Source organism: Carassius auratus, chromosome 37 (genome assembly GCF_003368295.1).
Source record: "Carassius auratus strain Wakin chromosome 37, ASM336829v1, whole genome shotgun sequence".
Classification (NCBI taxonomy): domain Eukaryota; kingdom Metazoa; phylum Chordata; class Actinopteri; order Cypriniformes; family Cyprinidae; genus Carassius; species Carassius auratus.
The window spans coordinates 10,165,367-10,190,861 of NC_039279.1; the positions used below are offsets into that span (position 1 = coordinate 10,165,367).

The 25,495-nt window shown below is 37.3% G+C and overlaps 1 protein-coding gene and 1 long non-coding RNA gene across 5 annotated transcripts in view; both read left to right on the forward strand.

The window, feature by feature from the left end:
* The window catches only part of LOC113056141 (protein phosphatase 1B-like), a 39,762-nt gene extending 23,784 nt beyond the window's left edge, over nt 1–15,978 (forward strand). For 2 of the 4 annotated variants that reach the window (XM_026222684.1, XM_026222685.1), the window contains exons 2-6: nt 1,962–2,807; nt 3,877–3,994; nt 4,469–4,580; nt 6,917–6,974; nt 7,587–11,909. In XM_026222684.1, coding sequence (XP_026078469.1) covers nt 1,977–2,807; nt 3,877–3,994; nt 4,469–4,580; nt 6,917–6,974; nt 7,587–7,895 — 1,428 coding nt within the window. In that variant the 5' untranslated portion in view covers nt 1,962–1,976 and the 3' untranslated portion in view covers nt 7,896–11,909. Of the gene's footprint in view, nt 1–1,961; nt 2,808–3,876; nt 3,995–4,468; nt 4,581–6,916; nt 6,975–7,586; nt 11,910–13,866 lie in introns of those variants that run through there. The other 2 variants (XM_026222687.1, XM_026222686.1) reach the window with 2 other exon arrangements.
* A 4,568-nt stretch (nt 15,979–20,546) lies between these two features.
* On the forward strand, nt 20,547–24,285 carry LOC113056142 (uncharacterized). Its single transcript, XR_003277664.1, has 4 exons — nt 20,547–20,972; nt 22,056–22,096; nt 22,189–22,303; nt 23,653–24,285. It is a non-coding gene; the product is annotated as an uncharacterized LOC113056142 (long non-coding RNA).
* The last annotated feature ends 1,210 nt before the right edge of the window (nt 24,286–25,495 follow it).

Below are 25,495 nucleotides of genomic sequence, written 5' to 3' on the forward strand. Positions count from 1 at the left end.
CCATGCAATTTATCATGCAGCCCTACTAACAATAACATTTTGCTTTTCAAGCAGGAATAAGATGGTTTGGCCAAATAGTCCATTGAGGGGCCAATACACTTGTTAATTTCCCTAAGTAAATGAAATCTAAACGTTATACTTATAACCATGTATACACACACTCCATAAAGCCCATATTTTACCAATAATAATGCAGTCTGGAAATGGTGTGGTTTAATAAGTGGATCAGTTATCCACTAGGGTTGTGCGATTAATCGAAATTGAATTGAAATCGCGATTTGAGACGTTGCGATTTGCTAATCGCAAAAGCCTGCGATGTTGACATGATATTACTCTGTTCCAGAGCATATGCAAGACTGTCAGCCTTGAGTGAGTCTTACTTACCAATAGAGTGAGGGCACCTCCGTTCCCCCCAATCAGCTCTGCTCTAACCAACAATGTAAACGCCCACCATTTAAAAAATAAATAAATAAATAAATAAACTGAAAGCAGGAGAGTGGGATTATGGCTTCTACAGGGTTAAATCAATAGTTAGGCAAATTAAAACTAAACAAAAACGTTATGTAACTTAAGCTTTGAAAAGACAAGAGCATCTCTTATTGCATGTTCGCTATTCCCCATTTAGAAGACCGCACACACAGCCTGTGTCTCTGAATGCTTGTTATACTCCTCTCTTCCCCACGTGGGGCGAATCCCACATCACGGACAAGCCGTTCACACTTGCCGCACACACAGCCCATTTCGCAACGCTCGGTTATATTCTCGCGCGACCGTGCACCGCGAATCTCCACGAGCGCATTTGGCAGTATGGATGAGGCTTGACGCACGTGCGCAACCTGCGTGCCTGGCTCCGCATTTAAAACTAATGTAAATTCAGTCTAACCGCTTGCTAATTTCACTTTAATGTAATGAAACATTCAGCTAATTTTCCACTTGTTTTTAAAATCCCAAACACAATGTAACACATAATACTTTATTAAATAAATTTCTTTCTTTTAATAGTTCTTTTATATAAAAGTAATTTTCCAGTGAAATTCAGTAACTAAGTTAATTCTATAAAATTAATTACAACATTATAATCTTGATTGCTGAAAAAAAAAATATATATAACCCCTCCCAAGACACAATTGAAAGGATTTCAGGCGTATAATGGTAATTGTATTGGCTAGAACAACAGTAATTCCTTTTGGAATAATGCCAAAAACAAAAAAATAATTTCCTTTTTTTTTCAGCAGGGTAATGATACTCATACTGTGCTGCACATTATTGACAATATTGAGCTGAAGCTTGACTTTGCAAATTTAAAATTGCAAATCAAATCGCCATCGCAATATGTCAAAGAAATCGCAATTAGATATTTTCCACATATCGCACAGCCCTAGTTTCCAAATTTTTAAACATTTTAAATGCATGAAAATATTTTCTATCACTTTGTTTATCATTCTTAAAATGACCTGCATACTAAATCTAACCCTCATACTTACAAAACAATAGCATTCTATTTAGTGGTCCAAGTCGTAGTCAGTATCTATATTAATGACAATATGGGACAAATAATAATCGGTCGGTACATGTACAGCCAGACAAAACATGTGCATACAATCATGGGAAACGTGTTCGGCAGTTAAAGACAACGCGGCATGTCTGTTTAGTGTGTGTCATTGGAAACAATGTGCTTGGTGATTAAAGAGGCAGGGCGGTGTTTCTGTTATTTGGTTTGTGACATCCTTTATGGCAAACGCTGAATCATCAGAACACAGGCGCAAGGCTGCTCGCAGCGCTTGGTCATGTGTCGCACCACAACCATTTTCGGAAACCGAAATTTAGAAATTGCTCATGGTTCCGGTTATTAAAAAAAAAAAAAAACAACCGGTTCACGGTTCCGAACCCTAGTTAGTACAAAAGTGTCTCATATTGCTTTTTGTCCCTTAAAGCAACTTTGCATCCCTCTTTTCTTGCAGACGGTGTCCTGAGCCATGGGGGCCTTCTTGGACAAACCGAAGACAGAGAAACACAATGCTCACGGAGCGGGCAACGGTCTGCGCTACGGCCTGAGCAGCATGCAGGGCTGGCGGGTAGAGATGGAGGATGCACATACGGCTGTTGTGGGTCTACCACATGGCCTGGATGACTGGTCCTTCTTCGCAGTGTATGACGGTCACGCTGGCTCCCGCGTAGCCAACTATTGCTCCAAACACCTGCTGGAGCACATCATAACCAGCAGCGAGGACTTCCGTTCAGGGCCCGACACTGTGGAGGGAGTTAAAAGTGGCATTCGTTCTGGCTTCCTGAAGATTGACGAGTACATGCGCAACTTCTCAGACCTACGTAATGGCATGGACCGTAGCGGTTCCACGGCAGTCGGTGTGCTGGTGTCCCCTGAACACCTCTATTTCATCAACTGTGGAGACTCCCGTGCTGTTCTCAGCCGTGCCGCACAGGTACGGTTCTCCACACAAGACCACAAGCCATGCAACCCACGTGAAAAAGAGCGCATTCAAAACGCGGGAGGTTCTGTGATGATCCAAAGGGTGAATGGTTCTCTTGCTGTGTCACGTGCCCTGGGGGACTATGACTACAAGTGTGTGGATGGGAAGGGCCCCACTGAGCAGCTGGTATCTCCAGAACCGGAGGTGTTTGAAATCCCACGCATTTCAGAAGAGGATGAGTTTGTGGTGCTCGCTTGCGATGGTATCTGGGATGTGATGAGCAACGAGGAGCTGTGTGATTTTGTGCGCTCTCGGCTAGAGGTGTGGGATGACTTGGAGAAGATCTGCAACTCTGTGGTGGACACCTGTTTACATAAGGTGAGGAGATCACAGAAGAAGTATTTAAAGGATAATTCAGGTTATTCATCTTAAACATTTAGGAGCCAAATGACTCCTAATGTAATCAACATCACTGTCACTCTAGTGATCTTGATTACATTTGTGATGCAAAATATGAAGAATTTTTCTAGAACGACATAATTTTGGTTAAAATTTCAATAACAATGAAATCTACGTTTTATAATTTGTTTTTCAAAAAATGTATCATTATAGAAACTGACTCATTTAAAAGAAACTATTCGCCAAGTTCATATGTTTTTTAATTAGACTTGACGGCTTTTTCGGTGCTTGTTCTGTGCATTAAACTCAAACTGAGTAAATGGTGACATTTTTGGGTCAACTTTCCTTTTAAATATTTTAGTTTTTTTTTTTTTTGCCCAATGGGTTCCTTCTAATTATGTTTAATCTGTTTTACATAAGTTGCACAGCCTTATGAAGCGGAATCATTGAGTCTTTACATAATTGTTACAGTCCTGTTAGTCTCATTAGACAGACCTGCTTTGCTTCTATAAAAACAATCTCTCATCTTTTCCATGCTGCATTTAAGTGTTTCATTGATGGTCTCAACAATCCAAACCCTACAATACCCTCCAAAAAATAAAATAAAATAAAAACACACAAACCTTCTGTCTGTGTAGACACAAGCTCTCCATATGCTCAGACAGTGCCAGGGACCTTGTGAGTGATGTTGCCGCTCTTGTATCTGGCATGGATTTGCTCAAGTTGATGTCAAGGCTTTCCATTAATAGTCTGTAACCTTCTTTGTGGTTTTTTTTATGATGCATGGCTCATATATACATTGGAAACTAAACTTTTCCCCCCTTCCACTTGGAAGATTTGAAGGTCTGCTTAGTGTCTAACTAGGAATAGATATCACACATTTCCATCCGAGGTAAATATTGGCAAAATTGAAGCTGGTCTAGATTTATAGTGGTTTACAATAGAAGTGTGTGGTGTTATAAACACTTGCTTGACAGGTTGGATTTTTGTCCAGTGAACTGTCTTTTTTTTTTTTTTTAAATGTACCATCTCCTTTTTTATTAACCAGGGAAGCCGTGACAACATGAGTGTTGTTCTAGTATGTTTCCCCAATGCGCCGAAGGTATCAGAGGAGGCTGTCAAGCGAGAGGCCGAGTTGGACAAGTTCCTGGAGGCTCGTGTGGAAGGTAAGAGGCAGCACTTGTTCATTTGTCAGCCAGTTTTCTGCATTGTATATCCAGTGTGGAGGAAATGGCCATTTTGTTATTCCAAAAGTCCTAATACAAGACCTTCGTTTCAGTCATGGGGTTTGAAATTGCTCTCTGTGTGAGCACTGTTTGGATTGCAGTCCTCCTCTCCCTCTGTTTCTTCTCTTTCAACATTCTGGCATGTTCTAAACTATCTGGAGGCTTGCAGGATCTTTCCTAGATGGGGAATATATTAATTCTGAAAACAATTCTAGAGTTTTTCCATTTGACATGTAGTTAGGACAGCTGTGATGAAACCTTTCTCTGGCTGGATGTTATTTTTCTCACACTGTCTCTATAAGTGGGATGGTTGATCCTGCGCCTACATCGTTCTAAGGTTTCAGGGCAACTGTCATGGTGGTGAATTAGCAGTTTGTTGCCCCACATGTGTAATGTGATTGCCTCTCTCTGCAGAAATCATGGAGAAGTCAGGGGAGGAAGGCGTCCCAGATCTGAGCCATGTCATGCACAACCTTCGCCCTGAGAGCATCCCCAACCTGCCTCCGGGAGGTGGTCTCGCTAGCAAGTAAGGATCCAAAATTGCTACATTTGTCCTTGTGGTCCTTCATATCACATCTATCCTGGTCAAGCAAATTTTGTATTTGCCATACTATTGAAATAGGGGTTGTAAACTGCAGACACGTGACGGTGCAATATTATATTGATATCTGGGTCGTGATAAAAATAAGTGATTCTTTTCATGTTGAATTAAAGCTATAATAATTTGTTGCTAAATTTTCTTTGAATAGAAATAATATCGTGCATTTATTTTAGGGGGTGTGCGAAATTGGTCCAAGATATTTTTTCCTTTATCAATATTTGTTAATATTTATAATATATTGATTAATATTAGATATTTAGTTGTGCATGCTAATTATTTTTATTTAGAACCCCAACGTCATTTCTTAATTTGCACAGGTTCTATGCCCTGCCTACAAGCACTCGAGTCTTTGAAAACTGAACACCCTACAATTAGTAGTATTATAAAAGAAACAAGATTTCAGCATTATTTTTAGTTGGATACCCGGCGATATGTGAAAAAGCAGATAAAGTGGCTAAGGATGCTCTTCAGTTGGAAATAACATAATTTAATATTTCATTATGTGACGTAAAACCAATACATTAACAATGGATGGTGAATGGAATTAATGCATATACAACAAACTATATGAGATGAGTTAGTTAGAAGTAATTTCTGTTTTATAATAGATCTGACCAGTTTGTATAGATGTCAAATAGGACATACTCAACTCACTCATTCATATTTATTGAAAGGACAAGAGAGTTATTTGAGTGTTAAACACATTTTAATATAATGTCCCATTTTAAATGATATCAGACAACGAGAGATATATATCTCTATTTGTCTGATATCATTTAAAATTGGACATTTTATTAAAATTTGTTTTTTTCCAAGTATCTCCTGGAAGAATTATCATCACTGATTAAACTGAAAGATTGTATATGATTTTTATCAGTACTATTGTTGATTCTTTTATGTTTTTGTGTAATGATTGTTTAAGAAAATGTTGTGTTATTGTAAATGATGTATTGAAATTCTATTGCTAATGTTGCCATGAATATAGCCATTTTTGCTGATATGGCATTAAAACATAAATTAATTTAAAAAAAATATATATTCAGTTTAGCACTTCAATCTTTAAAATAATGTAGTCCTGAACCAAATCTCAAAATGAAATCCATTTTTCATATTGTGCAGGTGTACTGTAATATTGTGATGCCTAAATTTACAGGTAGCATAGCACTTGAGAATATATATAATATAAAAAATTACTGGATTCAAGAGGTAAAATATAGCAGTGCTTTTTTTTATTACCCCTGCTATATAATGTGTGGATAAAGTGATATATTCATTTATATAAATATTTATACTTCAGTTAACAAAATGTTGATTCTTAGTGCAGTAATTTCAATACAGCTGAAAATATCACCTACCATATTTTTCGAACTATAAGTCGCACCAGTCCATAAATACGTCATGATTAGGAAAAAAAAACATATATCGTTATGTATATCGCGTTATCGCGCGACTTTTTTACCGGCTGTTTTGAAGGAAGATCAACTTTCGCGACGAAAAAATATGTGTAAACTGTAATGAAGCAGAGATCAGTTAGTTCCTCACTTTCCGCGCTGACGCAGAGATCGTTCGCTTGCTTCAGTTAAAGTATAACGTGCCTAATGTTTTCGACTCATACATTACACGTCACGCCCTGATGTCACGTGTCGTTACGCGATCTTTACGGGTTGTGTGTGAAAGCACGCACATATCCCGGGTCATCACTGGCAGTCTGAAAGTGCAAAATCTAGTGACCCGGGAACAATTGCCGGAACACTTTACCCATGTGTTTGCCGGAATGGCAGTGTGAAAGGGGCTTAAGTCGCATTTATTTGGAACCAAGAACCAAGAGAAAACATTACCGTCTACAGCCGCGAGAGGGAGCTCTGTGTGTTCAGTGTAGACTACAGGAGCACTGAGCAGCATAGATCGCCCTCTCGTGGCTGTAGACGGTAACGTTTTCTATTGGTTTATTTCTCTTGGTTCATGTGAAATTAATTTTGATAAATAAGTCGCACCTGACTATAAGTCGCAGGACCAGCCAAACTATGAAAAAAAGTGTGACTTATAGTCTGGAAAATACGGTGTATGTAGAAATCAAGAGCTAATAATTTTGCAATGATTAATGTTTTTTATTATTCTCTTTTATGTTTGATATAGTGATTTTATGCTCCATTTTTTTATGCTCAATTTTGGACCTCTGAGTTTTTGCTGTGAACCAGATAAACTTTTCTCACAAGTAGAGTTTTTAGAGCTCTGTCTAATCTGTTTCTCTTCTCTTCTAGACGTAGTGTAGTTGAAGCTGTTTACAACAGGCTAAACCCACACAGAGAAGAAGATGGGGTGAGTGTTTCCTTGCTGTTGTGATCTCATGAGAACAGAACAAAAGGTCACTTGAGTCTTCTTAGACTTGAGTCCATCCATTTACTCATCTTACATTTCTTTTAATGCATCACACCTGCAAATATTTGGACTTAATGTAGGTCTAGGTGATGTTTTCATCCATACATTTACTCCCCTGTTCGTTTGAGAGTGATGCATTTAGCAAGTGACTAGCAAATGTCCTACTTAGGGAAGCATGTCTGGTACTTGGAGATGGCTTTATATATAGGGCAGATTAAACATCCAAACAACAATATGTTTAAAAGCAGTGCCTCTGTTTGTCCGTCTGTGCTTGTTGCCACTCTGTGACGGTTTGTTTATGTCCACATCTTGGTAATGCATACTTCAGCGAGTTTATTGCTCTAAGACTTTTGAGAAGAGACATGTGTTGTCAAGCACCTGGATCTTTTGTAACCTCGTGCACACACATTCGCCACAACTTAGTTTATTTTATCACTTCTCAAGCGTGCTGCTTTCTAAATGAAAAAGCAGTGTAAGGTCATGGGCAGGTGGCCCGCTCTAAGCAGGGTCTCTTAACCTGCTCTGTCCACTGACACTGGCGTCTTGCATCAGGACAGCCAGGGAGGAGCAGCTGGCGGTGAGGAGGAAGAAGAGGGCAGCTCCGCCACCGCCCACCTGCTGGAGGTGCTACGACAGTTCCGGGTCAGTCACCGAGGTGAATATCGCCAAGTGCTGGAGCAGGCGCTCTCCACTTATCGGATGTCCTACGGGACGGGCGCCACGACACGGACCGACCCCAAGGAGGAGCCTCCCTCGCCTCTACCATCCCCAGCCACTGAACCCCTCAGCTCTGAGGAGGGACAAGACGAAGCCGCTACATCACAGTCTCTGGACGAGCTCTCTGGCGCCCCCACTGCATGACCCTATTTAGTACCTACTAAACCCAGCCTTGCTATTAAACCCCTTTCCCCAGACCTTCTCTCTGGCCCAGACTGCTAGGTTGCTTTGGGCATTTTTCCTCCTTAGAGCACTTCCAGTGCAGGTTTTTGGTTGTCTTTATGGATTTGTAATAGCACTTTGGGTGGTATTCTTTTGTGTTTTTGTGTTTGTGAGCTCTGAAAACAGTAAAAGTAGCATACAGAGGAAGTTTTGCACTGAATTCTTATCACTAAAAACCTGCTCTGCAACTGCAAGTGAGGTTGACCTTGGCATATCCCAGCTCTGTCTGCAGTAAGCACCTTCTCATATCTGCACTTAGCCTAGTCTTTTTAAAACGAGACATGGTGGTGTCATCTAATAGATAGATGTTAAAAGGATTTTTACTTTCTTTCTTTCTTTGACATGACATGAAAAAAATCAATGTCACGACAAACAGACATCAAGGTAAATAATTCATTTTTGGTGAACTGTCTTTTTGAGGAGATTTGAATACTGTCACACACCCCTGAATGATTTGATCATCACCCTTTCACACCCAAAGAGTTTACCCATATAAGTAGTTAAACATTTGAAATAGCAATGGACAATCTGGGCCATGCCAAGAATACATTAAATCAATGCACCTGACTCTGTTCTTCTCTTCAGACACTGCGGACTTGGTCCGTCTGATCAGTGTTATGGCTTTACAAGACAATTTTACTATTTCTGAAAGCTGCCTTCCTAGCTTTGTACTAAAAATAAGTTCAAAGAATGAATCCTCTATTCAATCATCTAAATCACTTAAGCTGAGGTGTTTAATTGTTCTGTTGCTGTTGATTTCAGGAAATGTGCAACCTAATCCAGGCCCAGACTCTGCTATATGTCTCAATACCCCTGCTGATTTTAAATCCAGGGCTGGCCTTGGTTTTATTCACTTGAATGTTCGTAGTTTGATTGCAAAGATAGATATGATTCGTATTTGGGCACACTCAACTGAAGCTGATGTAATTGTTTTATCAGAAACTTGGTTAAGCAAATCTGTTCTGAATGAGGATATCAGTATTGATGGTTACAACGTGTATAGGACTGATCGTCCCAGAAGGGGTGGGGGTGTCGCGGTATATATTAAAAATAAGTTTCATGTAAATATGCTTCTCTCTAAATCAGTGAGTAAGCAATTCGAATTTTTAGCTCTTGACCTCGAGGTCTCTAGGACTCTCCACATTACGGTAGTTGGTTGCTATAGGACACCATCAGCTGTCAGGGATGCTCTGCCTTCTTTAATGCAGCTTTTATCAGGACTAAATCAGAACGAAATTGTAGTCATTGGAGATCTAAATTGGAACTGGTTACATCCAGTATCTGATGAATTTAAAGCTTACTGTGACTCGCTAAATCTCTTTCAGCTCGTTGACAGTCCCACTAGACCTAACCTGAAATGTCCAGATAAATCATCTTTAATTGATCTTATCCTAACCAACGTTCCTCACAAATACTCAGCAGCTTCTGTTTTTGCAAACGACATTAGTGACCACTGTGTTGTTGCCACGGTCAGAAACACAAAAATTCCCAAAACCAAACCACGTATCATTATTAAGCGTGACACAAAACATTTTTCGGTACAAGGGTTTTTATATGACCTGTATTATTTTGATTGGGATAAAATTTATCTTATTGCAGATGTTGAAAATGCTTGGAAATTTTTTATGATGGTTTTAAAGAAATTGTTGACAAGCATGCTCCCCTCAGAAAATATAGAGTAAAAGGCCGAAACAATGCATGGTTCACTGTAGATTTAGCCAACTCTCTTCATGAGCGTGATAAGGCCTGGGCAAAAGCCAGGAAAACAAGTCTGGATTCAGATTGGCTGCTCTTCAGGAGACTGCGCAACTTGTGCACTGTGGCTATCAGGAAGGCCAAAGCTGACCACTTTCTTATAGAAACTTCAAATAATTTAAATAACCCCTTAAAATTCTGGAAGACGATTAAATCCTTGGCTGGAAACAAAACTGGCATTGAGCTGCCACCATGTATTCTTAAGGACTCACATAAATTTTCCGATAAGGCTGAGATGCTTGGCTGTTTTAATGAGCATTTTATTGCCTCTGGTTCATTATTTGATTCCCTCAGCACTTCACATCAGAATCATCCTAAAGGTAATTCTCATGGTCATTCTGGAGTCAGTAATTATTTTAGTTTCAAGCCATTTTCAGTTTCAGAAGTGCATAAAGCCCTCACACTTTTAGACATTAGAAAATCGGCTGGTCCTGATAACTTGGAGCCTTATTTTCTACAGTTAGCATCTGATTTTATTGCACCGCCTTTGACTCATCTTTTTAATCTTTCTCTGGACACGAATGAAATTCCACTTATATGGAAATCCGCATTTGTTTTTCCTCTGTTAAAAGGAGGAGATCCGACTGATTTAAATAACTATAGACCCATCTCGAAACTGTCTGTCCTGGACAAGGTTATGGAAACTCTGGTGAATGAACAATTGAAAGAGTTTCTAACTATCAATAATATTCTGTCTAATTTTCAATCAGGTTTTCGTAAAAAACACAGCACAACTACAGCAGCCCTAAAAGTAGTAAATGATTTTATTGACTCTTTAGATAAAAAACAACATTGTGCAGCTCTCTTTATTGACCTATCGAAGGCTTTTGATACTGTGGATCATGCAATATTAAAACAAAGACTTCTCAGTGTCGGGTTGTCAGAACAAACAGTTTGCTGGTTTGAAAACTATCTATCAGGTAGATCCCAGTGTGTACAGGCAGATGGTCTCACTTCCAGCCCTCTTAGTATATCCAAGGGTGTGCCCCAGGGGTCAGTGCTGGGACCACTTCTATTTATTTTATATATCAACAATCTTGATCAAAATGTCTCCAATGCAAATTTTCATTTTTATGCCGATGATACTGTGATTTACTGCTCTGCATCAACTCCAAACCAAGCTCTTTGTCAGCTTCAACTTGCTTTTGATACTGTACAACGTACCTTGTTCGATTTAAAACTTGTTTTGAATGACGACAAAACAAAACTTATGTTGTTCTCAAATGCAAAATCAATGTCACGGAATCTTCTACCCATCACTACTTCTCAGGGCTCCGAGATTGAGTCTGTATCTCAATTCAAGTATCTTGGTATCCTAATTGATGATTCACTCTCTTTTAAACCTCACATTCAACAGTTGGTAAAAAAATTAAAACTGAAGTTGGGTTTTTATTTTAGAAACAAGTCATGTTTTTCCTTTGAGGCCAAAAGGAGGCTTGTTGCTGCCACTTTCTTGTCAGTGCTGGACTATGGCGATGTCATATACATGAATGCTTCCATCACAAGCTTGAAACTGTTGGATACTGTTTATCATGGAGCTCTTAGGTTTATCACAAACTTTAGAGCACTTACTCATCACTGTTCTTTGTATGATCGGGTTGGTTGGTCTGCATTGTCCACCCGTAGACTTAATCATTGGTACATTTTTATCTACAAGGCAATTCTTGGTCTGCTTCCCCCATACCTCCAATCTTACATTGAAAAGAAAAATACAGGAAGATATTGTCTTCGTTCTGAGGACTTATTATTATTATCTGTCCCTCAAGTCCGGACCGAACTGGGAAAAGGGGCGTTCAAGTATGCGGCACCCTGCACTTGGAATCAGCTGCAAAATGTCCTGAATCTTAAGGAGCCAGTTTCATTGACTGATTTTAAATTACTTTTAAATAACATGGAAGCTACACAAACTGGCTGTAGATGTAATGACTGACTCAGTTATGACGGACGATCCTTGCTGTTGTTTATCGCTTGCGATAATAGGTGAAATTCAGATTTCTTATGATTTTATAATTATTTATTACTTGTATAAATTGTTATATGTTGACGTTATATGTTATATGTTTTTATGTCTGTAACCTTGTTAATTGTGCTGCTGCCTGTCTTGGCCAGGACGCTCTTGTAAAAGAGATTTTTAATCTCAATGAGTTTTATTCTGGTTAAATAAAGGTAATATACATGTAACCGTTTGCTCTCGTGCCATGCTATGGATATGTACTCTGTATTCTGGGTTGTCTTGTGGCTGATCATAGTTATAGGATATTAACGTACTGTAGTAAACATCAGGTACAACTTCTGGTGTGCTCTGTCTAGTGTGCTTGAGTGTGTGTGAATCAAATGTTTGAAATGCGAGATGATTTAACTGATCAAAAGCAATTCTTTCCATCTAATGCCATTTATGTGTATATCTTCCCCTCTCTCCATATCGCTTTCATATCGGTGTAGAATTTGAGCTGACCTCTCGAATATGATTGTCCTGTGTCTGCTCTTTGAGTGTTCACCGTTAACTACTCTCCAGGTGTCTCCTTGAGAAAGAAGCACAAAATGGAAATACCCTGGCTTTATGAGCATGGACCATATGAGATATCAGAAACTTACACAATCATTTGTTCTTGCAAAATTCTTCTTTCGTCTGTTGTGCTGATCCAATCAGTCAGTGAATGTCAAAGTCATTAACTGAAAGGGGACAATACCTTAAGAATGACTTTTTGCAATCTATAAATTGGGCAACGCTACTACATGATCATTCATGAATGTCTGTACACTGCAGTATTTGCACAGGGCTTCTTATCACACTTCTTATTTTTATGACCCAAGTTTTTGGAAAGCAAGCTGAATTCTGTCCATGTGGATTATGTCATGTCGCAAAATATCTGATGTTCCAAACTGCTTTTGTTTTGTGATTTCTTTGGCTGATTTTATCAAGCCATTTGAAGCTGATTACTTAGCTGATTTGGAAGTTAATGCATAACACAAACTGTATAATCTTCTTAACAGTTAGCGTAAGTGCATGCATAATGCTGCCATTGTTATATTAAACTAATGTTACTAAAATACAGGCTCAGCAGAATCAAAGAGCTTTATTGTCCATAGAGCAGTATTTGCTCTATTGGGTTCATTTATTATTTTATTTTTTCCTGGGCAAAGGTTTGTATACATTTTGTTTCACGCTGAAATTCAAAATAAATCAAATTTAACTATTAATCTCTGTCTTTGCTCCAATTCATTATTACATTTGAGATTACAAACCACATAGAATGCTGTTAGTTTCATGGGTGCTAGTTATAGCTCTTATAAAAACTTGTTCACTCCTAACTCTCCTTCATAATCAAACATGGCTTGTGTTTTTACTCATGAGTTTTGTTAGTGGAGGTTTGAGGCTGAGGTAAGTGAGCTTCAAATGTGGCTTAATTGTTTAAAATCCGGTTTTAAATTGGGGAAATTAGTTTTCTTCAAATACGGAAATACAACTAATTTCAGAAAAAGTATGTTGGTCCGTCCTTGCAGGTCTAAAACCCAACACCCCCCTCCACCCCCACCCCCCTTTTTAATGATTAAGCGTATTATGTTTTTTTTTGTTTTTTTGTACACTGATTAATATAACGACTCTTGTTTTGGTTTTATACTGTTTTTGGATAGTTTTTTGGCCCACATTCTACATTGGAGTCACCTGTATGTTCAGAGACACTACTGATACAAATTTTGGGTCTGTATTTGTTGTTTTTGAAAAACATTGTTGAGTATCAGAAGTTCATGCTCACAAAGATTATTTTGGTTTAGTTTATTTGATCAAATATACAGTAATATTGTGAAATATTGCATCCTGGCCGGATAAAAGTATTATTTTTCAAAAAAATAAAATAACAATAATTTAACTGACCCTGAACTTTGTATTATTATTATTCATTTATTTTTATTCAGAACTATGTAAAACCAAGTCCATGCTTCATTTTTCATGATTCAAAAATTAGAAAATCTTCCTTCTCTCCTTTTCTCGTCTTTCACATCCTCACAGGTTTCATTATTTCTTTTACACCCCACCCCCCCCCCCCCCCCAGTTCTCACTAGTAAGTGTTTTACCTTTTTTAATTTTTCTCTGTTTGCTCATTTCTTTCCCTTTCTTGTTTTCTCCCTGTCGCAGAGCGGAGGTGACCTGGACGACCCCTGGTAGCCTGAGCAGCCAACGGCTTCTGAATCCACACGAGTATGTCCTCAGTTCACACAAGAAAAACCTTTGCTCACACACTTTTTGGTTTCAATTCGGAGAGCGTCATAGGAAATGCAAAACGACGAGTTTGAGAATACGTATGCTTGTTTTTTAAAGATGAGAAAACTACAGAAATCGTATTGTGTTTTTTTTTTTTCTTTTTTTTTTTTTTTTAGAACTGCATTGTACAGTAGAGATTTATTTTTACTCCCACCCCCCTCCCTCCTGAAATCTGTGTCAATTACGAGCAGGGATGGGACTGCTCGAGCAGAAGTTGCTGGATGCTAATTTGGAGGCGTGGACTCTGAACTCAGCTGGAGGAGGGCGGGGCCAGTGAGCTCTGAGAGGGACAGGGACCCTCGTTCAGACACGGCTCTCTTTGAACCCCTTCACAACCACGCATGTGCAGCTTTTCGGAGGCATGATCACCGTTTTTGCCACCCTCTTTAACCCTGCGACCCTTACAAGCTCTATCCCACCAGCTTGGACAGCAGCCACAGAAATGTAATTTATCTGTTGTGGATTTTTCTTTTTCTCTTTTGGGGCCGAGGGGACTTTGTTCTAGTGTCATTCATTTTGGGGCTTGCTTTTAAACATGAAAATAAAAAAAAAGAATAACCCTAGGGCACTCTTGAGACTCAATCCTGACAGCAGGAGATTACTCTCTGAATGGAGAGAACTTTATTTAGAGGAGCTTGTCACGGTGACTTCCTTACAGTCGCCTCAGAGACCGTACACAAGAACTGAACTCCTCCTCTTTTTCGCAGCACACTCCGTCACCTGCTCTCCCCACTGATTTATCCCCATCAGCTTGCCTTTTGGTTTGTGGTTTTCTCTAACAAAATAGTCCAGTTTCAAATGGGTTTCCCCCTCTATCATTTTGACTCATCATTTTAAAAAATGTTTTTTATTGCAGATTATATGGCGTATTTGATATTGTTTGATTGCACTCACATTTGATTATGAAAACAAAAAATACTGAAAAAAAAAACTGAGAGCGAAGCTATGAGAGTGTTTCTAAAGTGAAACTGCAGAAATATGTATGTGTATATAGCTATATTTTTTTTTTCTCCTTTAACAGCGGAGTGAAAGAGTGGGAGGGGACGCTCTCTCCTCAGACTGACTGATAGGTACTTGAATATTCATTATGAGTGGTTCTGATGGGTTTTTTTTTTTTTAGTAATCCTTACTGTAGGATTGTTTTCTAACTGTGCCTGTAAAAGGTGAACCATGCTCTAAGGGTGTACTTACAGGATAGTCGGCTCTGAATGAATGTACCCCTTATTTACACTGATACACAATACATATACCTTCACCCACCCATTTGTACATTCTCATGCATAACATTTTCATATGTGCATTTATTGTTTGATTAGCTTCATCGTATACATTCACATTCTTACTCCATTTACTTCACGTGAGGTTTTTTTTCTGCGCTGTGCGATCACCGGACATGCACATGTTCTGGAGGCCTTTTTCTTCCTTCCTTTTTGTTTTTGGTTGTTTATTAATCGACTTCACCTGCTCTGGTGTGTAGCTTTAAAATGAGTGTTTAATTGAATTTTATGAGATGATTATGTATGTATATATATTTTTGCAGTTTTCCCCTCTTCTGGTACACATAACTTGTAGCCATATGCTGGAAAGCTTCATTTTAAGATGAATAGATTTGAGTCCATTTCCAGTTGAGATGGTAAAGAGATATATTTTGTGCGGTGAGTGCTCAAGGACATTCATTTGCGTTGTGTATATCAACAATTATTGATGCATAGAATAACTGAGACAAAGTATTTTATTTATTCCAAAGTCTGTTGGCTTAAGAAGAGAGGGTTTTGCCGGAGGGGGAAACTACTGTCCCGTGTGTTTTGGAGAGTGTGATTGAATGCTTTTGCTCTCACGTCCTTGCTCTCTTTCTCTCTGATTCTCTCTAACCACCTGACGAGCTCATGTAATGAACGTCCCCAGTATGATGTTGTGATGTTTCAGTAGCAAACCGTGAATATGATCTGTTCTCCTCAATAAAGGATTGCTAAAGTTTGATGTTAACACAATGTCTTGCTTGTCTTTGAAATGTTATCTCACAATATTCTGAGAAGGGAATGAAGGCCCCAAATCTTGAATCATTTCAAGATTTCAAGAGTGAAATCATGGGGGTTTCTTTGTTTTTTGTTTTTTTCTGTTTTCAGGAAACTTAGCACTACCTTATATTTTAATGCTGGAGCTATATTTTTGTGAAAGTATGAGACTTCCAATTATTATTCCAGCTGTAGAATACAACATCATCTTTCCAGTTCCAGTATATGTGTATATATATATATATATATATATATATATATATATATATATATATATAATATATTTACATACATATATATATATATATATATACACTGTTAAAAATTTATTGTAATTTTACAGGAAATTCCTGGCAACTAATTGCCGTGAATTTACAGCAAGTAATATACAGGTAATATATTGTTTTTTTAATACAATAGAGTCCTGTATTTTTACAGCAGTGCTACTGTGATTAAAGTAGCATTATTACAGTAAAATGCTGTAATTTATTTAAATTTACTGTATATTTACTGCAACTCAGTTGCCAGGAATTTCCTGTAATTTTACAGGAGACAATTACAATATTGTAATTTCTAAATATAATAAAATACTGCAATTTTCCATCTTCCAAAATTAAAACCAAAACAATGGCAACTTTTTATTATTTTTTATTATTAACACACTATGCAACATCACATATTACAAATGTATTTTATCTTTTTTTTTTCATACAAACAAAATTACAGTTTCACTGAAGAATCTAGCTCACTTCCAGACAGTTTATCATCAGGGGGAACATGGTAATAAATAACAAAAGGTCCCAACCAGTCTTGAACTGGGGAAGCTGTGGGGTGTGGGTGGGCATCAATACTAGCCCATCAACTCAAAACCCAGGAGTCTTCTTAATAGGGTGCAGACAGGTGCGTTGATCCTCCGTCTCTTCTCTGCTTTGCTGACATCTTGGAATTGATTCCACAAAAAGCTCTGAAAACAGAGAGAGTAAAAACAAGTTTTCATATCAGGTAATGATAAATACTGTGTAAAAAAACAAAACAAAAAGTAAACTTGCTTGTAGAAAAAAAATGACGTTGATGTATTTATTTAACATCAACACATTTAACAACATAACATTTAGAATTACATTGGCTTTTACATTGTTTTTCTTAAATATATAATGTCACTGTATGCACTGTAAATTGAATGTCGCTTTGGACAAAAGTGTCTGCAAAATGGGTCATATGACGTTGCTAAAAAGAACATTATTTTGTGTATTTGGTGTAATGAAATGTTTAAGCGGTTTAAGGTTAAAAAAACACATTATTGTTTCTCCTCTACAGGTACTCCTCTCCTCGCCTTCTGAAACGTGTTGATTTTTACAAAGTTCATCGTTCTGAAAAGCGAAGTGTGCTCTGATTGACCAGCTATCCAATCTATCTATCATGTGACTGAAATGTTATGCCACTTAACATACTGTGCCCTGTCCGGCCGAAGCAACGAGACAAACATTTAATTATAATGTTTATTTCATTATAATGTCAAACCCATTATAAATGTGATATAAACATGATTTCTAGTCGTGTTCTCTTTTGGAAGGCCAAACAAAGTAGTTTCCCTTTTTAAAGAAACAGCGTTTAAGAGTGACGCTTCAATTTAAACGAACGAACAAACACATGAGAGCAATTTCAAAAGCTTAAGGAGCTGTCTGTTCTGCTCTCTTTAGCTCTCGATCGACCTGGATGTTTTAGGCAATATTAAAATCCTGGCGGGGACGTGTCCCGTATGAACGGCGCATATGGCCACCCTATACAGATCTTCTTCATTCACCAAGAGCTTGTAACACTCCAAAGAGAAAGGAAAAAGTAAAATCACATCTAATGACTTTAACCCCCAAAATTGACTTAATGAAAATTGTAATGTTAAACTGCTGTCTGTCAGACTTCTCTGTGTTTACATAAATGTCTTGCAGGGCAATACCAACTCTATGTTAGACACTTAATAGCAATAGCTTTGTCTCCATCCAGCTTTTTAATGCACATTTTAACATTTTGAAAACAAACAAAAAAATCCTGAATGGAAACGGTTCAAATTCACAAAATATTCTAATGTGAATAAAACTTTTTATGTGGATTGACTTGCTAATAAATGCAACATAAATGCACATTTGTTGCAACTCTATCGGCTGTTTTAAGTTGCCCCTTAAGTTTTGATCCCACAGCGTTTCATGACTACTCTCCTGTCCATTTCTAATTTACATAACAGAGCTGATGGAAATGCTCTCCAGTTATAGGGTTTCTTTGCCAAATTTCTACGAATGCGCTTAAAAGGTGCAAAGGAATTGGATGGAAACCTGTCTTTTGACATCAATGCATAGAGTATATCGTAGAGTCTATTTTCTTTATAAGTGTGCAAACAGTTTAAACATACCTTTAGTGTTTGAGGCCTCTTTAGGATACTGTTAGTTAAACATGTAGACAGTGAAGGTCGCTGCACTCCATTCAGAAGGTTGTTGTGGGGCCCCATCACAGTTGTCCCTTCCAAAGACATCATCCATTTGTCTGCACTTAGTGCCTCTCCTGAAATGCATACACAATATGATAACTAAAAGAGCACTAGAACCCTTCACTACACACGCATGAGTGGCAGTATTGGCAGGATGGGCAAAAGTACCAATTTTATCAGGTGGGAGAATAAGTTATGGTATGGTTTTTCCTAATTTAGACTAGGCATTTTAAGGATGCAATAGGATTATGTTGAATTACAGCCTTTCCTTTCTTCTTTGACATATAACCATGTGACAATTATTAACAGGGCTTAAAGCAAGCAAACATATGTTCCATCTAGCAGCCAGTGTGCAGCTGATCCTGCGGACGGTCTACAGCTGTTCCCGCTCAGTCTTTTCCTTCTGCCTTGACCGTTCATGACCGTGGTACAGTTATGACGCGTTTCCACCGACCCCCCCCTCATTTCAATAAGACGAAATATGATATCAAACACCACTGCCTCCTTTCGTTCTCATTTTCATTCGTTAAACATATTAATAGCCGCAGAAATAAAGTTCAGGGAAATGTGTAACGTTAGGCCTTCATTATATAAAACAAAATATTATACCAAACAGTAGCCTATTGTCTCCTATTTTCATTTTAACATATTAAAAGATTAACTGAATAAAGACCAACGATTACCTGTTCGGTTCACCCAAAACGAATTATATTTTATGCTTTACCACTAAAGAGACATCACAGCCAGCGGCAAATGTCAGATGTCTACCCGAGTTGAGAGTGCTCCCGACGGATTAATGATCCCTGAGCTCCCGCTGATCGCGTGGAGTTGACCGTCTCCGACATCAGCGAAACACATTTTTTAATAGACGCAGTCTTTATAAATAAACTGCATATTTGAGTTTTAAACAACTACATTCTCGCCTGAAATAGTTAAAACACTAACGTTATACCTTTCATGACACGATGTCAGTAATATTTTAAAAATTATCAAAAGAAATGGTGGTTGAAACTACAATGCTGCATTGCCACTCCCGAAAGTTCAGTAACGTTACCTTTGAACAAGTACCTCGCGAGCAGGGACTTTCTGAGGGGCATTTTTTTTACCCAGAACTTTATTTAGATCATGGTAGCTGCGGTGGAAGCACACCGAGTTCCAGCTCAAAGTCCATAGTTTCTGGGTAAAGTTCTTGCGATGTAAATCTGGATCGAGTATGAAGACGCGATTTTAACTAACTTCACCCTATTCCACTGAATTATACCAAATGAAACAATCAGCACTCACTCAGATCACCAGTATTAATATATAAAGACTTATAAAACAAATTTTATGTTACATACCTGAGACATGTTCTTTCTTCCAAAAAGTACCGTCCGTTGGCCGCGTAATTTCAAAATTCAAACAGCAGCGATCCCACAATGCTATGCGGTTGCTGTAAAAAAATGCTTCTACAGTGTAGTTACAATAATTTTACAGGACTGTCCGTTAATTTCCCATAATGCACTTGCATTTACAACAAAAACATGAATACAGTGCGTTGTTGTAAAATTTATTGTAAAAATTACATCAATTGCTAACAGTGTATATATATATATTTGTTTTTGTTTTTTTGGTCATTATCCTCTGATTGGAGGCGATTTCTTTGCAGAATCATGGGTTATGTTGTCTTTTCACCAGGATTTCTGCTGCCAAACACTAAGTTTATATAAAGCCGCACTGTAAAAAAAAACTGTAATTTTACGGAATTTTACTGTTTTATTTTACAGTTTTTTCCACGTAATTTTGAAATACAGTTTAAAATTGTAAAATTACAGAAAGAGACTGTAAATTTACATATCTTATGTAAAATCACATGAAAAACATGTCAATGTGCATAACGTCCCAAAAATATTTTTGAAGATTTATTTCACATAATGCGCTATATTTATATGTAGTATGTGCAGTATGTGTGTGTGTGTGTACGTGTGTGTGTGGCATTAATAATATAATGCCATATTTTTTAATAGATTAAAAATATAAATAACAACTGTACAAAAGTTAACGTTCATTATTATTATTATTATTATTATTACTATTGATATAATATGTTGTATATGTAGCCTACATTGCGTGTTTGCATAAAAGAGCAGGTTAATCCTTTTTTGAACAGGTTTGTTGAAAAATCCTTCTCGAAAGAATCGTATTTCCAAAGTACTGTCAACTGACCACATCTTCTTCCGCTTGTCAAAATAGTTCTGCTCAGTTTGGTGTTTTATTACGGATTTATTCTCATAGTACCGTTTCATAATTTGATATAATAATATAATAATATGCTGATATTAAAATTAAAAAAAATAAAAAATGTAATATTCGAACTGAAGGAATTCCCGCCCTAGCGCAAGGACACATTCTCCTCCAAGCACGCAGTGGAGCTGCTGCGCGCGCAGAAGGAATAACTCGACCTTCAGTTTCACGGTCAATCTTCAATCTGAGGCGAAAATAAGCAGGTAAAGTTCATGTTTTCTCATTTTGGTCATTACTAAATGCTATTTCTACTATATATGAGTTCTAAAATTTAGAATGTTTACCTTTTTGAATCGTTAAACCAGTATTTCAAACTTCGGCGCTGACCAGTGCCGTTAGTCGTTAAGTGTGGGTAACGTTAACTTCTAATGTTATTTTGTCCCTGAGGGAAAAACAGGCTTACTTTAAGGAAAGTCGTTAGCTGGTTGTCTACGATACTGTTATTAAATATTATTATCATTTGTGGTTTAAGAACTCATAAATTTAACAGTTAGCTCAGTTAATGTTAAGTTCGAATATGTAGATGTTGCCAACTTTACCGAACTTCGACGCATAATGCAGTGTTTTTAATCAGTTTTGATATACATAATAGTAGGCGTCGTCTAAAAGCAAAAAAAAAAAAAAAAAATCATATTTTTCGAGGCGAGATTGGATGAAAATTCTGAATTTAGAAACAGACTCATTAGGACCAGCGCTTAAAGTGACGCGCGATTTGAAACGTTATGTTCGTCTGCATTTCTCCCTCTTCAAGCACTGGTTATTACGCTTGTATAATGAAATTCACTTAACTACTTTAATTTGTCTGCATGTTTTACTCTTTTACTTCCAGATATAGTCTTATTGAGGGTCTGAAATATCGTTACAGTCAGTATTTAATCACTTTTTAATAAATTATTTCTGTTGGTTACCCTTTATATCTGTCTATCGGTTAAGCAAATATTTAAAATATTAAAAGTGTTTCAAAAAGCTGGTGAAACCATTGACCAGTTAAAATTGTGAATGAAAAAACAATGTCTGCAGTGTGTCATCTGAGAATTCATATAACCTTGTAATCTTGTAATCTACGCCTAGGGAAAAAAGTTTCACAACTTCTGTTTTAATCACCCTTCTATAATTAAAGACTGTTATAGCTTATAGGGATTATTGATAGACTCACTGATAGGGATGAACAGGTGGCGCAGATAAGGTTCAGAACCATAGATATAAAACATTTATCAATATATTTCTTTGTATTTTTGTAGATTTCCTTAAAATTTCACATTTACATGCTTTTTTTCTCCTTACAGATAAGTTCAGTGAGTGCTAAAACCATGGTCAACATGAAAGGGTGAGTTGCAAAATGCAAAGATGTTCACATATTACACTTGTAATAGTTGTGGTGTTTATGGTTTATGAACTTTATGTTTTCTGTTCACCCAGTCATAGTTAACGACCACATCACCATCTTCTGCAACGCTCTGATGTTTGCTTCATACAACTGCTTGAACATTTCATACCCAGGAAACCAAGGAGAAACGCAAGAGATTGTGCAAAGGTAAAAACACACACTCATACACTCACTCTCACACATATCACACTCACACGTGTGTTCTCACACACACTCACACTTTTTCAACACACACTGAATTACGCATCCTTACATACACTCACTCTAACACACACACTCTCACACACAGTCACACACGCACCCACACACAGTCACACATGCCTACTCACACACACAGACACTCACATACACGCAGTCACACACACACATCCTCACACTCACATACACATTCTCTCACATGCATTCTCACACACACACTCAATGTCACATGCATCCTCACACTCTCACATATACACACGGTCACACACACATCCTCAAACTGACACACTCTCACATACACACACTCACAAATGCATCTTCACACTCGCACACTCACGTCCACATTTGCACACATGCATCCTCACACACACACACACACACACTCACTCTCTCAAATGCATCCTCACACTTACATACTCTCAGATACACACACTCTCAGAAACGTTTCCTCACTCATACACACACTCTCACACGCATCATCACACACACAGTTACACAGTTTCACATACTCTAACAAATGCATCCTTACACTCACACACTCTCACACACGCATCCTCACACACACTCTCACACACATTCTAATACAAACATCCACACACTCTAACATAGACAGTTACACATGCAACCTCACACACATTCTCTCTCTCACACACACACACTCTCACACGCATCTTCACACACAGTTATACACTTTCACATATTCTTACAAATGCATCCTTACACTCACACACTCTCACACACGCATCCTCTCACACACACTTCCTTATACAAACATCCAAACATTCTCACATAGACAGTCACACACACTCTCACACACACTAACATACTCTCACACGCATCCCCACACAACCTTCTAGGGCTGCATAATTAATCACATGCGTTTTTCAGGCGTGTCTCGTCATTAAAGTCGGTCCTGTGATTAGTAGTAAATATCCATCACCTGTTTTCAAATTAAGCAACATTTAATAAACAGAGCTGTAGTTCACTGACAAGCTATGCAGTATCCTGTTCATAATCTAATGCGATTCATCTGCAAATGCATCTGACAACTGCATGTGGTTAATTGTGCAGCCCTACATGCATCCTCACACTCTCATCCTCACACAACACACTCTCTTACATTGTCACAACCTTCTTAGTCTGCCTCACACACAACTACCTCTCACATACTTCTTCACAACATCCACCACAAGCATGCCCTTTACAAGTTCTTATTGTTCTGCTTTTATTTTAAATATATTCACAGCATATGGTACAGTCCATGTTTTATTACTAAATATGTTTTTTTTACTCAACAGATTCCTTTTTAAGATGAACCCCGAGAAGGGATCGAAAGTGGAGAAGACCACATCGAGAAAGAAATCAGCAGTCAGTCCAAAGGTTCTTTCACTGATTAACAAGATTGCGGACTTTGAAAGGATGGAGTAAAACTTGGAGTGTCAGATCTTCCTACATTGCCTAGCAGAAATTCTTGACAGTGTCAAAGACTTAAAATACTTGCTGATTATTTGCTTTCATGGTTGATTTTTTTTTTTTTTAATGCATCATCTGTTGTCAAGATGAATTAATCTGTTCACAGGTGGTTCAGTTTTAAGGACAAATTAATTCTTATTTTTTATTTGTTTACCAATTTGCTATATTGTTGCAGTTTTGAACAATTCTTTTGTGTGTTGTTGCAGTTATTAAATATATATATATATATATATATATACTGTTGCAGTTATGAAAAAAAACTGAATTGTATGTGGTTGCAGTTGTGATCTAATTTAAACTTTTGGGCTTATTTTTTTATTGGAATATTGTTGCAGTTTAGCTATAATCTCTATACTGGTATATTGTTGCAGTTTTGTACAAAGAATATTAGTAAATTGCAGTCCTGAACAAACTATTTGTATATTCTTGCAGATTGGTCAATAAATTATTAAAACACATTTTTGCACTTACGGCTGATTATTTGAATTAAAGCAGTGTTCAAACTTTATGATAATTTAATGGTTTTTTTCTTATTAACTTTCCACAATATTTATGTAAAACATCTTATCAAACATTAAAAGCTGAAGAAAATACAGAAAATATGTAAAATTACAGCAAAAAACTGTATTTTTGAATTACGGAAAATTACTGTTACTTAATGTGCACGTTATTTAACGGTAATTTTCCGGCACCCCAGCTGCCGGAATTTTACCGTTTTTTTACGGGATTTTTTTTTACAGTGCGACTGATGGCTTCAACAAAGCAAATACCTTCAGTTAACCTCAATCTATAGTCTAGTCTCAGTCGGTCCACTTTCAACCAGCCAACTGAGATGAATCACAACGTTATAAACTTTGATTCGAAACAAAAGTATTTGAAAAGACTGTACTTGAGGGCTTTAATGAAGGAAAGTCAGAGTTCCCATGGAACATTGCAAACGACAATCAAAATAAAACGATGGATAAATATAAAATCAGGTTATTTGAAAATATTGATATAGAAAGCATATTTTAAATGTATTACAAAATAGTCATATACACAAGTATTTTGAGAAGAACATAAAGGGTAATGAGTTTTATTTTTTTAAACTTGGAATTCTGCTGTTGAACAGTATTTTTTAAATGTTAAATTAATGCAGGTGGGTCGCTTCAACAAAAGCTGATACCAGTGATTATCCTCAGCTCAAAGTTAATCTGTCTACAAAGGTTTATAAGTTAATACATATAAATCAATTCCCCTATGGGAACAATAAATACCATTTTTACTTCCGGAATCCAACTGCTGACCTTTAAAGTTGCCCTATAAAAACTCTTTGCGTTACAAACCAGTGTGTTTATGATTATCATAATAGTAATAAAAAAAACAAATACCGCTTTTGCAGCATAACAGACTGTTTTTGCATTGCTAAGATAACTGGAAGCAGCTGAGACTGGAAAAAATCGAGCTAAAAAGAAATGTCAGTGGACTGACACAAGAGGGCGTGATAACGGAGTTAAAGGAGTCAAACTTTCATCAGAGTTGTGAGTGCTGATAAGCATACTATATATATATATATTTAATATTAATATATATATATTTAATAATATTATTATTTTTTTTAAACCAGTATTTAGTTTTCTTACAAGTCTTGAGTCTTTCCATTCCCCAAAGTCATTAAAATTAAGTTGA